General features: G+C 36.2%; 1 protein-coding gene across 1 annotated transcript in view; it reads right to left on the bottom strand.

The window, feature by feature from the left end:
- DSC1 (desmocollin 1) overlaps nt 1–6,545 on the bottom strand; it is a 35,912-nt gene extending 29,367 nt beyond the window's left edge. Inside the window, exons 1-3 of the mRNA XM_003830262.4 lie at nt 5,797–6,545; nt 2,708–2,792; nt 952–1,154 (exon numbers count right to left, since the gene is read on the bottom strand). Of these exons, the coding sequence (XP_003830310.1) occupies nt 952–1,154; nt 2,708–2,792; nt 5,797–5,859 (351 nt within the window). The 5' untranslated portion in view covers nt 5,860–6,545. The remainder of the gene's footprint in view (nt 1–951; nt 1,155–2,707; nt 2,793–5,796) is intronic.
- Nucleotides 6,546–14,817: the final 8,272 nt, after the last annotated feature.

Consider the following 14,817-nt stretch of genomic DNA (forward strand, 5'->3'; position numbering starts at 1 on the left):
AAGTATAAACTCCCCCTAAAATAGATAATTCATTAATAAATATTTAAGGATCAACTTTATTCCACTAGGACTGGTACAACCAAAATCTGTTAAAACCCTCACTCCACAATACAATCATTTATACATCTATGTAGACACAGGTCAGCATTTGCTCAAGTATACTTGATTTTATATAATGTGGGGATCTTACAATGTGGATATAAAATAACATTTTTAAAGTCTTAAGCATATTAAGAGGAGTTCATACAATCAAAAAGAATTTAGTTGGGAAATCCTCTCCTAAATAGAATCATTTATTAAGAAATGGTTTTATAAGACGAAATTCATTGTGGTGAATTTGCTGAAAATGAGATGTGAATTCCAGCAACTTTTTCCTCCCTGCTTTCTGAACTGATCTCTACCACTCAGTGCAAGAAAATGAGCCTAGAGTTAAACATTCAAATCAATTCTGTGGATTGGCCACACCTCCACTCTCTGAAGAGAGGGGCTGCCCTATAGAATATTCTAGTAAGATGGGAGTAAGCTTTAAACAGTCTCTTCTCCTCTTTAAAGAGAGACTCAAACCCGCAATCAGTGGGAAGAGAGCCGCACAGGGTGGAGCCCACATCTCCAGCCTGAATCACATTTCGCTGAGTTTTAGACCCGCCCCTGTCTTGTCCTTGCTCCTCAGGTTGGTTTGTTCTTATTCCCAAACTTGAAATCACTATTAGAAAACTTTGATATTCTTACTTTGCTCCCGGTCTACAGAGTCATTCATCTTTATAAAAGTTTGTAAATAGCTCTGCCACTCCTTAAAAGTCTAGTCTTTATTTACACTAATTGTAAGTGGAAAAGACAAATTTGTCATTCAATAGCATAGATTTTAACATGAAACACGTTAAAACACATGAAACACGAAGGACTCCCGTAAGCATATTACTGTGCTAGGCTGCTTAAGCCCTTGCCTTATACCTTGTTTTTTCTTGCTGACAGTACAACTTTTATCTCTTGTTGTTCCCGTCTCTGACCATCTGAAAGGAAAATGGAAAAACTTTTCCTTTCAGAAGACAAAATGAGGTCATGTGTTGTGTAAATTGAGCCATCTTCTAGAATTCTGAAGGCAGGGTCACTGGACCGGATTAGGCTGGCCGACTTGAGACACTCCTCCAGATTCACTGCAGGGAAGAAATATCACAGCAGTTTGTCAGATGAAACAGGAGTGGAACAAGTTTTACAGGAATGACAGCCGTGAGTTAATGCATGAGAAGCAGAAGAAGGGAGGTTACATTTGGAATGTGCTCAGCACCTGCTATTCTAAAACTTGGGGGCCATGAAAATTAAATAATTATATTAATGGAGTCACATTTTCCACTACCTTCGTCATACATTAATTTAAGAAATAAAATATTTTCCTAGTGTCACTGATTTTATTCTCTTTTCTTTGAACTCTTAATTATTGTGTGTATCAATTTATATATGTGTATACAAACTTGATTTTTTATGTCATAAGTGGTATAACTGTATGATGTCAGTAGGTTTTGAACTTTTTGCAATAGTTTGATACTTAAAACTATCTTGCCAAAAATAAGAAAACTAAGTGGCTCACACCTGTAATCCCAGCAGTTTGGGAGGCCGAGGTGGGAGGATCACGAGGTCGGGAGTTCTAGATCAGCCTGGCCAATATGGTGAAACTCCGTCTCTACTAAAAATACAAAAATTAGCCAAGCATGGTGGCGTGCACCTGTAATTCCAGCTACTCAGGAGGCTTAGTCAGGAGAATTGCTTGAACCTGGGAGGTGAAGGTTGCAGTGAGCAGAGATAGCGCCACTGCACTTCAGCCTGGGCAACAGAGCACGACTTTGTCTCTAAATAAATAAATAAGAAAACCAGTCTATTCTTAAGTAATATTTCCCAGTAATATTGCAAATAATCTTTCTGTAATATCTTTCAAGGTTTAGTAAACCCAATGTGCTGTGGTTATTATCAAATTACCTCCTTTACAGATTCATATTTAACACATTTAGTGTATTTACTATGTGTCTTTAGAGTGTGGACTGTTTATTAATTTCAAACCTTAAAGCACTGGGCAAAACAACATCTGGCTTGGAAAGGATACCATTTCTGTATTCAGTTTGTAATTTTTTACATGTGAATGCAAAGCCAGTGAAAAACCTTGATGAAAAAAATTTTACGTTTGGGCTCAGAACAACCAACTTATACTTCAGAGATGGCTGTGGTACTAAGACCCACCAAAACTTTATTTGATTTTCACAAGCTATTCTGTGAAATATGTCACATTTATTCTTGGTGGATACTTGTTCGTTGTAATCAACCTCAAGTACAAATTTTATTGGGGGCATTTAGATTTTGAGACATCCATTTCACGTCTAATCAATTGAAGAATCTTGGCTTTGAAATTTTGGCAGCAGATTAGTTTATACAAATTAGAATATGCTCCTGGTTTTGGTGCCTTGCTTTGTTTGACGTAATCAAAGATAATTCAGCCTTCTGATGTTTGCTAATTTTTTTGGCAAGAGAAGTGTACAACTAACTTTGGTATTTTAATTATTTCTAACCACTACCAAAAAACAAGTAGCCTGTCTTTTATTGTACATCCGATTTTAACTTCAAGTAGCTACTATGTGGTTTTTATTCCAAACTTTACAAGAGCAGCCTGCAGCTAAATGTGACAAGTTACAACTATGAAACTGTTAATAGTGTTTCTCACCTTTGCCTACAAGTGTTTCAGCCTGAAGATGAGAAGGAACTCGAAGATAAACTTTCTGACAAGCATCGCAAAGTAATGTTAAAACCTCAAAAAAAAAAAAAAGAAAAAATATCAGGAATTAAATTTGATCACAAATTTTCACATTGTAGCTTTTTCTTATTGATAAAAATATTGCCAATTTTGGAAACAAATTAATCATTTAATTCTTTACATTTTTAATACTCACTTTAAAAGGAACCAGCAAAGAGAATAGCTTTAGGAATAGCACTGTCATTTATTTGTCAATGAAAAAAATTAAGTGAATAGTAGTTCTTAGAACCTAAATCATACTGTGTCAGTGCAAGAAAATATTTCACAAACCATTGACTTTATATAGAAGTTATACATCTCTAAGACCATTCATAAATGCCATTCCGATTTTTAGCATGAAGAAAATACTTAACTTTGAAATGCATAATTACATATATGTCCTAATTCTCTAATCATCATTTTACTATTTGAAGTTGTAGTTGATGAAGTCTAGAAAATAGTTAAGGGCTTTTTTAACCTCACAGAAAAATAATGCCCCAAAAAAATCATTGTTCTCAAATCAATTTTCAGGCTGACTTGGCCAAAACTTCAAAATCTAAATGATCTCAAATCACATGACTAATCTAAAAAGAAATATATGTCAAAATATGGAGAGTATCCTTCAAATGGGTGAAGATTTTTAATTAAATTCAAGGCCCAGCTATTGTTTTTAAAACCTAGGTAGTTCAAAGACATAGACACTATCTGAAAAAAACAAAAGAAAAGCTATCATTTCAAAAATGTCTATAGGTTCAAAATATATTTTACTTTTTTTTCTTGGCATTTTCTGTTTGTTCCTCTTTATCAAAATAACTGATTTTTTATTATTTAAATATAAGATAGAGTAGAGCTAGGTTTTCCAGAAACATGTAGGTCAATTTTATGATCAGCTTTCAGCTTTTCTCTGAATTCTAGAGTTACGGGACCCATTTACTTGCGAGGAGGAAAGAGAATGGATTAACATCCATATTAAGGATGTGCACTTCTTTTCCAGCTCAACTCAAGTCTACCAGATGTACTGTAGCAGTCTAATTAAATAGTTTGTAATTTTACAAAAATCTATGTTAGGCAGAAATCTGGAATTAAAAGGCCACATTTTTATTTAGTCCTAATTTAAAAACCACTTTTTAAAACATGAGACATTCGTATTTATTTAACTTTTTAAATATGTTCATCCCTAATGCCAAGGAACATACTAAATTATACTTAAAGAACTTTCTAAGCATAGACCACACTGTTAATAGTTGTCTAAGTATACAATGTGGAAACAGCATTTTGTAATTAGGCTATGCATACACACATATGTATACATATGTACACATACATATGCATATACCTGTACATATACCTATACCTATATATGTATGTGTATGTGTGTATATATATACACACAGTCATATATTGCTTACATTCTAAGAAATGCAACGTTAGGTGATTTCATCCTTGTGCAGACATCATAGAGTGTACTTACATACACTTAGAGGATATAGTCTACTACACACCTGGGTTATACCTACATGGTATACACCATGATTTATATATGTATGCCCCATGGTATGCACCATGGTACAGCCTAAGTGTATAGTATATAGTATAGCTTATTGTAAGCTACAAACGTGTACAGCATGTTCCTCTACTGAATACTGGAGGCAATTGTAAGTATTTGCGTAACTAAACATTTTTAGATATAGAAAAAGTACATTAAAATACAATATAAAAGATAAAAAATGGTTCACCTATACAGATCAGCTCCATTGTAATCTATGGGACCACTCATATATGTAGTCCATCATTGACTGAGGCATTGTTTTGCAGAGCATGACTGTATATGTGCGTGTGTGTATATATATATAAATGTACATATATATATATAAATATATGAGACATTCTTATAGTTATATCCACACTTCCACTCCCACCCCCATCTTCTTTCCTTCTTGTCCTAGGATTCCATGTTGATGGTCCTCCCTCTGCAGGCAGAGCCACTGAAGCTTTCCATTCATTAAATACTATTCCCGTCTTCAGGTTAAATCACTGACTAAGTGGCTTAGTGACACCCTTTCAGTCAGTTTCAGAGTCAGAAATAAATGAACAGGAGATGAATTGTCCAAGAGATATTAGACAGTACAGGGATCAGAAGCAAAAGAAATGTGGGTAGAATCCTTTGGAACATTTTTACCACATTTTACCAAACTTGTACTAACTTAAGATGGTATCTGAGTTATCGTCTCCCTAAGCAGTTACAGGATGAGAAGGTGACCATCAACCCTGCATTGTATATTATTTACATGGAGAAAATGTTTGTCCTCATACCTGCCATTTCTAAAAATATATTTTGAAACTCAAATATTTTGCTAAAATGAAAAAAAAGGAAATTCACACCTCAGAAATGATGGATGGATGTGTGAAATAACCCCCCTCTCTTCCCTCACCACCAAAGAAAAAATAGCACCTTACACAGTTACAAAGCTATTAAAAACCCAAGTGGAAGCCAAGTTGAGGATATTTTCAATGACAGTCACATTTTTGTTATTTTTCTTAAACTATTCTTTGCTTAAACTGCTTCGTGGGTAAAATTCAAAAAGTCCTGGATAATTTGCATGTTCACCCAGAATCCTTTCTCTTTTTTTGCAGCTTAGTAGAACTCAGCATGTTAAATAACATGAGTTTATGTAATCACTGGTAGCAGAAGTAAACCTCAGAAACTTCTGGGCCAAATGCCTAAAGAATGAATTCATTTCTCTACTCTTAGAAAAACACCACAGCAGGATGGAAGAGGGATTCCCTTGAAAAATTTTAACACTCTGGCAGTGGGTGCTTGAGAAGTAAGCTGAACACTTTCCATCCTGAATCCCAAGCCTCTCAACTCTTCCCTGAATCTTCCTCAGATCTGCTTTTGTTTTCCCCAATCTCTCTTCTCTGCCTCCCATCCTCACTCCTAGTCTCTTTCAAGCCCAAACTGCAGAGAGGAAGCAGGTAGTAACATGCTTGAATTCCCTAATCCTTTGGTTGTTACTCACCAGGAGAGAGAAAAGGAGCTGCTTACAGAAGATGCTCCCTGGGGCAGCAGAGGCCAGAGCCATCAGAAGCAGTCCCAATGGCCAGGGACGGTGGCCAGATAACAGGGCAGCCTGGGATGCACAGAGCGGCTAAGAAGACGCTGGCACTTGCACAGGGTATTCTGCTGCCACCTTGATGCAGCTGAGCTTGGTTTGGAAGACAGTCCGGAGGCAAGTGATAAACAGTAGGAGGAGCAACGGGAGAATTTCTTTCCCCCTATTCCCTGGCCAGTCTCCTTCCTTCCAGTTCAATTACGTCTAAATGCAAAGAGGCTTTCCTACAAGTGAGGAGGGTGGGGTACAAAACACCCCAAAACCCAGTCAGTAGCTCCTCCTCACAGCAGCTTTCAAAATTTATCTTGCCACTTAACACATAGGCAGAAGGAGGAGGGAACACCCTTCATCCTCAGCCCTCCTCCCTTTCCCCCAGGTTGATGCTGTGAAGTCCTCCCCAGTTATTACCCACTCCCACAGCCTCCCCTCCTTCTTGGCCTTATTAACCTGTCTTGCCCCCGGGTACAAACATAAATTGTGCACAAACGCCATGCAAGGAAGTGATGCCTCCTCAACTGCCATTGGCAAATCAGAGGACCTAAGCGTGTATAATCACACTCATCAGAAGTTATCTCCCATCTAAGCATTTAGGTGTCATCGGTCCTGTAGAACACTGTAGTTCTGCTAGAGAGCTGGCATTCCAGTTTAAAGCAGCAACATCATAAAGGCATTGTATCTACTTCCTATTATTGACTATTCACTGTGGTTGGTTCTCTAGATGTCACAGGGAACTTATCAGAATGTAAAGACTTCATAAAAGAAAGAGAATAAAGAAATAGCTAGCATATAATCTTTGTTGTGGCTTTCCTTTTGTTGTACAAGATGCCACTGCTTTTTACCCTTATATTTTTTCAAGAACAACTACAATCTTTGAGAGCAAGTCTCTCTAAAATCACTCCATTCACCCTAATTACTTGTACATTACACATAGGATATCCTAGCTTAATGGTACAATAAGGCCATCAAGTGTAGATTTTTTTAAACCCTAATGATTCCTCTAATAAGAGCTTTAGCATCATTATTCCTGTCCCAAATTAGTGAGCTCAGTGATACCAATTGCACTCAATGGCAGTGATGGAAGTTAGGACAGGAGGATAAATATTTTCAAATGTTAAGGTAGAGCCTAACACCCATGCTGCTGAGAAGGGAGGAAAGAAAGGTTTTCTTCAGCTTATTTGACAATGGGAACGATTTCTCCTTGTATGTAGAGACAGAAATAAATGTAACTGCTTCATTAGAATTAGAAGCTACGAAGATTTGGAAAATGAATGACCCAGGAGAAAAAAAACTAAAAGATATCTTGTAGTATTTTATTGCTAGTGGTATACCCCCTAATAAACATATTTTGTGACTGCATTGGAATTTGATTTCTCAATCAGAAAATACAGTCACTTTAATGGAATATTTTTATATCTGGCGTTTTGGGAGAAAAGAATGGGAATATAGAAATAGAAAAATTACTTAGATGTATATGTGTATAGCCAAGTGTAATTCTGTGCATGTTTAAGCATCATCTAAGTATATATTTAGATAGATAGATAGACAAATAAATAGATAGTCATATAGCTTAAATAATTCAAAGACAAATTCTCCAACCCTAGAAAATAGAAACACATTTTTTTCAGCTAATGAAGTTATCATTACCTTTTTCTATAACATGATATTCTCCACTGAACTAGGAAGATATAGAAGAGCAAAATTAAATTGGTGTTACTGAAAAAATGGCATATATTGGTTGGATGAAGAGATTCCAGGCACTGCTCAATTCAAATGAATCCAGAATACTCTCTACAGTTCTGGGAAATTGATGTTCTGATCCTACTTCTTTTGGCCTACTTTCTGCTTGCTCTCTTTTCCCATTATCTATCTTTCTCAAAGGTATGAGAAAAACTTGTGTAAAAGCTAACCCCAAATTATTGGTTTGCAAATCTGTTACATTACTATTTCTCCCATATTTTGTATTTGCACACAAAGGTTTCCTAAAAATAAAATATAGGCACTTTATAGGAAAAAATAATTTATTATTACAAATTATTGACTCTTCCTTAAACGTGAATCTACCTTAAAATGAAATGAAAACATGACATATTTCTTCCAGTTTTCTGCCATTAGATTATTCAGTAAGAGCTCTGTCTTAGTCTGTTTTCTGTTGCTATAAAGAAATACCATAGACTGGGTAATTTATTAAAAAACAAAACAAAACAAAAACAGAAGTTTGTTTGGTTCATGGTTCAGGAGCCTGGAAAGTCCAAGAGCATGGCATGGGCATCTGATGAGGGTCATCCCATGATGGAAGGCAGAAGACAGAAGCCAGTGCCCAAGACAGACAGGGAAGTGGCCTAACTTATCCAGTTATCAGAAGTCCACTCTCATGATAACTAACCCACTCCCGAGGGTGGAGACTTCATGGCATAATCAACTTTTAAAGGTCCCACCTCCTAACACCATTACAACGGCAACAAAATTTCAACATGACTTTTGGCAGGGACATTCAAACCACTGCAAGCTCTATTTTATTTTTATTTCTATCTCTATGTTTGTTTGTTTTAATCTATGTCTAAATTAATAAGCTTAAGCAAAAGATTGATAGTGGTTAACAACTTGGACTTAGAAGCTAGACTGCCTGGGTGCAAATCCTCTCTTTACTACTTATTTGCAATATAACCCCTAGGCAAGTTAGTTAACTCTTCTGTGCCTTGGTCTCTTTATAACATGGGGACAATAATAGTGGCTAATTCATAGGTTGTTATGAAGATTAAATGTGATATTATAAAGAAAATACTTCCAACAGTGTCTGGCTCAGAGCAAGCACTAATATTTTACACCATATAATTGCCTAGGCTTGCAATAAAAAGTTGAAGAGACTGAACTTCAAATGAAACAAACACGAAGTTATTGCAAATCCAAGGTCTGTTATGTAGAGGCTACCTAAAGATACATGAATAGGTTTATTCATTGAACAAGTAGTTAAGGGGTTACATACTGGGCTCTGGCCTTTGCTAGGAGAAAAGCATCAAATAGGGTGAAAAAAAGAAGACAGAAATCTTATGACGTTAAAATAAAGGCACACTTTATGGTGAAGAACATGCAGTTATCTTTCTGGTTCAAAAGATAAGATAAAAAGAGGCACTGTAGCAAATATTAAATATATTAGCCATTTAAAGAGAAATTAAGAACAATGATTAAATGTTGAGAAACCCCTATAGAAGAAAATATTTTATTTTAAATACATAAGTATTGCATAATCTGTTTTCTACCACACATTTATGGTCATACAGAGAAAGATTTAAATGTAAAGATCCACATGACTTTTGTATTTCTTTAGTTTTTTTTTTTTTAACCTTAAGGCACATCAAGGAAAAACACCTTTTTATAAATTTAAATAATATATTTTATGGAAATACAGTGACAAATTTCATTAGAGATGTTTTTTTTGTGACCAACTTACAGAAAGGGCTCATTATGAATAAATTCAGGGCCTCAAAAAAGCCATTTACAGATGGAACCATTATCTCTGTAAGATGACCTAATTTATTCTAAAAGACTCCTAGACTGGTAGGAATGCTGTACACATTGATGAAGCCATTACAAGGCACTTTGGGTTAAATATGAATGACTAAATATACCAGAAACTACAGGTGTAAAAAAAGGGTTTGTGAGTTTAGTACGGGTGAAGTGTATGAACAAAGAAAAAGAACTGTTAGCTATTAAAAAAAAAAAAAAAAAAAAAAGCTTGGCTCCCATGAGTTCAATGTACTGCAGTGGAAACTCCTTCAATCTCACTAGACTCACAGTCTTTTGCCTGGGTAAAGGGCTATTAAAAATTAGAAGTAACTCATGTGCACTAATAAGTACTAACAATGATTTCCTAAGGCTGTTTGCGTAGAATAGTGATTAATTTTATAAAAAATAATCACTCCCCATTATTATCAAAACTGTTGACAAACCTATGAAAAGAAATGTTAGCACACATCTCTGGGTAGTTCAGAACTCTTTCTATTCAGCCCACATACCTAACTCAAACTGGCTTAAGAGAAAACAAAACAAAATTGTTGAGGACAAAAGGATTTGCTAGGTCATGTAACTGGAAGGCTGGGGGTAGCCTAACTAAGATTTAAGCATAAATTCTCTCCATCTCTTAGCTCTGCCTTTTTTTGTGTTGGTTTCATTATTTCAGTTTTGCCCAGTGTGGAGGCAAAGATCACCACCAGAACCTCCAGGATTTCAACAATGAATGGTTTAGCAAGTCATTGTTGAAAGAATATGTCTTGTTCCCAATAGTTTGAGCAAAACACAATCCTTCTGGCCTGAATCTTTTACATAAACCTAAAGTCAAGTGGTGGACCTGACCACATGGGCAAAAAGTGGTGAAGAAGTGACTGCCCAAAGATAACACTAGGCTAGACAGAAAAAAAGGATAAAAAGTAACTAGACAAGCAAATCAACAGATGTCCACTAAACTTACTGTTTCAAATTGTTATTTCAATAATACTAGTTAGTTATTCATCACTTATGTATTAGCACCTCCTGTATGCTGAGTATTACCAGTGGTGCTGATTATACAGAGTTGAAGAAGACATGATATCTCCCTTCATGGAGCTTACACTTTACTGTACGTTTTGAAAATTAGTTTAAGTAGTTTCTATGATGTTCAGGATTAAAATCCTGGTGAAATGAATATAACAAATACTTTACATTTTTTTTTATTTATTGCTATTTTCTCCAATTATTATTTCCTTTGGTGGTCTTCAAAGTTACACGTTTGAAAAGTATTTTTTAATGTGGATGGAATCTTACTATCAATTACTTATACATTAAGAATCACATTATTAAATGTTGATTTTAAGCATGGTAATATATACTCACTAAAGATAATCTTTTTAATATACATGTTTCCAGTCCGGTTTCTGTGTATAGAATTTTTAACATTATTATACTTGCACTATGAATGTAATTTTGTAGCATGCTTTCTCGTAGTTATAAAATCTGTCCTATGTCATGACAACTCTATATAGCTACCATGTTAATGACTGTAATCAGTTCCTTCAAATAACTATATCACAACTGATTTAACCAGTTCCTAACATTGAACATTTAAGTTGTTTTCAATTTTTCATTATTATAAAGACCACCCTAATACATAAATCTTTTTTCTGAACTCAGGATTATTTCTTGAGATGTAGACCCACAAACAGAAGTTCTAGGTCAAAATATAAGAAACATAATGGTTTTTGGTATATAAAGCTAACCTGCATCTCCAAAGCAGAATACCAATATACCTTCTTACTGTCAATATAACAGTAAATATCCTAGTAAGAATTGAATATAGTCATTTCATTTTTTAAAATCTTGCTGTGTTGATGAGAAAGAAATTATAGACATGATTTGAATTTGAATTATTTGCCTATTCATGATGTTGAGTACTTTTTCATGACTTCCAAGCAGTTGCATTTTCTCTTATGATGCATATGCACTTTTTTTATTTTTTGAGAGACAGAGTTTCACTCTTTGGCCCAGGCTGGAGCGAAGTGGCGGGATCTTGGCTCACTGTAACTTCTGACCCCACCCCCACCCGAGTTCAAGCGATTCTCCTGCCTCAGCCTCCCCAGTAGCTGGGATTACAGGCGTCCACCACCACGCCCAGCTAATTTTTGTATTTTTAGTAGAGATGGAGTTTCACCATGTTGGCCAGGCTGGTCTCAAGCTCTTGACCTCAGGTGTTCCAGGCTTCAGCCTCCCAAAGTGCTGGGATTACAGGTGTGAGCCACAGCACCTGGCATTTATGCACTTTTAATACCTCAGCAGGTATTTGGAACTATGAGAAAATTATAACATTTAAAATAAACCAAAGAAGTTAACAAGTAAATCTCTCTCTTAAATGGGGCTTCCTTTGAGATCAGAAAGTTGTTACTCCTTTTAATACCTAGCCTTTTATTATATGTTTGTGATTGAATCCAATGACAGTGAAATCGAATTTTTGTTTTATAAGTTGGTTGAAAACCTAATCTTCCCTGAGAAACTATTGGCATTTTTGGAACTAACAACCACAAAACTCACCCAGAGCATTATAAATTGATTTGTTGGCTAGATTGAAATGCAGGTGTTGTTACTTGTATAGCAAATGTGATGCATACTCAAAGAAACCATTTCTATTTCTTTGCTATTGAACTAAATATAAAACCAAATCCTCAAGGTTTCTGCACCTTGTTTTGGACGTAACAAAAATGAATCTCTATTGATTGGTTTCTGAATAGTGTTTCATAAAATGCCCTTAAGAATTTATCTTACCTAAGGTTAATCGAACAAACAAACCATAAACTCAATGGCTCAGATGCTGCTTTGTGGGTCTAAGGGCGAAGATGAAGGATTAAATTGATGATCTTTCCAATGATCACTATAAACTGCTGCTATTTCTATGTACTGAAAAATTAGAAAGATGAAAATGGAAGACTGAAACTATTTTACGTGATCAAATAAAACACTTTCTCCTGTAGGGATGTGGATAGAGAAGATAACAGATTGTGCTGTCTTTTGGTAAAAGTTTCCTTTTCCCCAGAGAAATTTAAACTAGAATATTTCTGAGAATTATTTCCTGTACCTTGGAGATGTTTGTGAGTGCCTGCAAGCTTGTCTTTCACCTAAGACAAATCAAAGGTCTCAGGTACAATGAAAAACTGAGCTTTACCTCAGTTTAACGTAAGCTACTATGTTGAATCTCTTTCTATTTTGCTACTATTCTGAAAGGTATGTTATAGTACGTTTCATCAAAGCTCTGGTGGTGTTATCTTAGATGAAATAATTTAATTTTTAAGGAATGTATTTCTTTACCACTATATCCTATAGATTTTTCTAGTGGAAGGGAAGGAGGGTGGAGATTAGGTTGTTGTCATTACTTGTAATTAGGATATAAAGTTTTCCTAGTGAGGGAGAAGCATGTACAGATTCACACCATGAACAACTTAAGACAGGATATTGGCCAAAGCTAGAAAGTAAGCTGGGCGTGGTAGCTCACACCTGTAATCCCAACACTTTGGGAGGCCAGGGTGGGCGGATCACTAGAGCTCAGGAGTTTGACACTAGTCTGGACAACATAGGGAAACCCTGTCTCACCAAAAAAATATAAATGTTAGCCGGGCATGGTGGTGCACGCCTGTAATCCCAGCTACCCAGGAGGCTGAGATAAGAGGATCGACTGGGAGCTGCGGTGGCTCTGGCCGGTTGCCCTGGCGTGCAAGGAGGAGAGGCTATGCGTTCGAGGCCAACCTGGGCAAAACTGAATAAATAAATAATTGCCAGGCTCAGTGGCTCACGCCTGTAATCCCAGCACTTTGGGAGGCAGAGGCGGGCAGATCACGAGGTCAGGAGATCGAGACCATCCTGGCTAATACTGTGAAACCCCATCTCTACTAAAACAAAAAATTAGCCGGGCATGGTGACGGGCGCCTGTAGTCCCAGCTACTCGGGAGGCTGAGGCAGGAGAATGGCGTGAACCGGGGAGGCAGAGGTTGCAGTGAGCGGAGATGGCACCACTGCACTCCAGCCTGGGCGACAGAGTGAGACTCCGTCTCAAAAAGAAAAGAAAAGGATCAATTGAACCCAGGGGGTCAAGGCTGCAGTGAGCAGTGATTATGCCCTACACTCCAGCCTGGGCAAAAGAACGAGACCCTGTGTTAAAAGAAAAAAGAAAGTAGAAAGGATCTATAAGGTGTTTCTTATGACGTTTTATTTTCTTTTATTTTATTGTGCTTGGACTTGAGAGTAATTTTCATGTAAATTTCAGTATTTGTTTTGTTTTTATTTTTCCCTATGTTGCAAAAAAATGTGTTTGTATGTGTGTGTGTACACAGAGAGAAAGAGAGAGAGAGAGAGAGAGAGGAAGGAGACCGCCAACCCAAGGCTAGTGAGAGAATCACAGGGGGAAGGAACCAAGTCACAGAAATGAGGCGTCTACAACTTACGTTGGTTCTTGAGTAGGCTAGAAAATACTCTGTTTACTAGGGTGTACTAGAAAATGGAGATATCTGATATAGTTTGAAGAATAGTTGGCTTGTACCACTAAAAACAAACAAAATGTAAAGCATTTTATAGTTCTATTTTTTAAGATAAATAGTTGTACACATGTCACTGAACAAATAGAACAGTTAAAATCACAACACTGAAGATTTTTTAATGTTGTGACACAAAATTAGAGAATGTAGTGATAATAAGCTAGTTAATGGAAAACACCCGAGGTTATACATTTTAAATAATATGCTTGATTAAAATATAACAAATGAATAAAAGAGAAGAAAAAGAGAGAGAAGGCATGAAAAAAATGGAGAAGATGAAGGAGGATGGAAGAATGAATTAATTCAACTGGTTTTATTGAGTGGCTATTATGTGTTATGCATTGCATCAGGATATGCTCAAATAAACGTGAAAAGTGACATTATCACAGTAAGTTCAGGGTATGAGGGCAGCAAATTGGAGTGACAATTAGACAACTCAGAGGAGACAGGGCAGGGAGATCTTTTCAGAAATTTGACATATGAAGTGATGTGCAGGAATTTGTCAAGCAAGAAGGAAGGAGAAAAAGGCATCCCATGTTGGCAGAGCAACAAACACTGCACAAAGAAGGCAGAGAGCAAGATTTACATGATTAAAGCAGCTCTGTGTGGCTAGAAAAAGGAAAACACAATGAAAATGATGTTAGTTTTAGAGCTGATTAAGAAAAACACCATAAATCAACTTCAAATCATCTGTCTGAGCCATGAAACTTAACAGGTGTCTTGCCCTACATGAGAAAGCCTAAACAAACACAACATTTCCTTCAATTAGAAGTACCAGAAACTGTTAAATTGATTTTCTAGGTCCCTGAAGCAAAAGACCCTAAAGAGTGGTGTTTCTAAGGTTATTAGTTATTCCAGTTTTACTCCTTTTTTTTCAAGT

The sequence above is a fragment of the Pan paniscus genome, chromosome 17, assembly GCF_029289425.2.
Source record: "Pan paniscus chromosome 17, NHGRI_mPanPan1-v2.0_pri, whole genome shotgun sequence".
NCBI classification, from domain to species: Eukaryota; Metazoa; Chordata; class Mammalia; order Primates; family Hominidae; genus Pan; species Pan paniscus.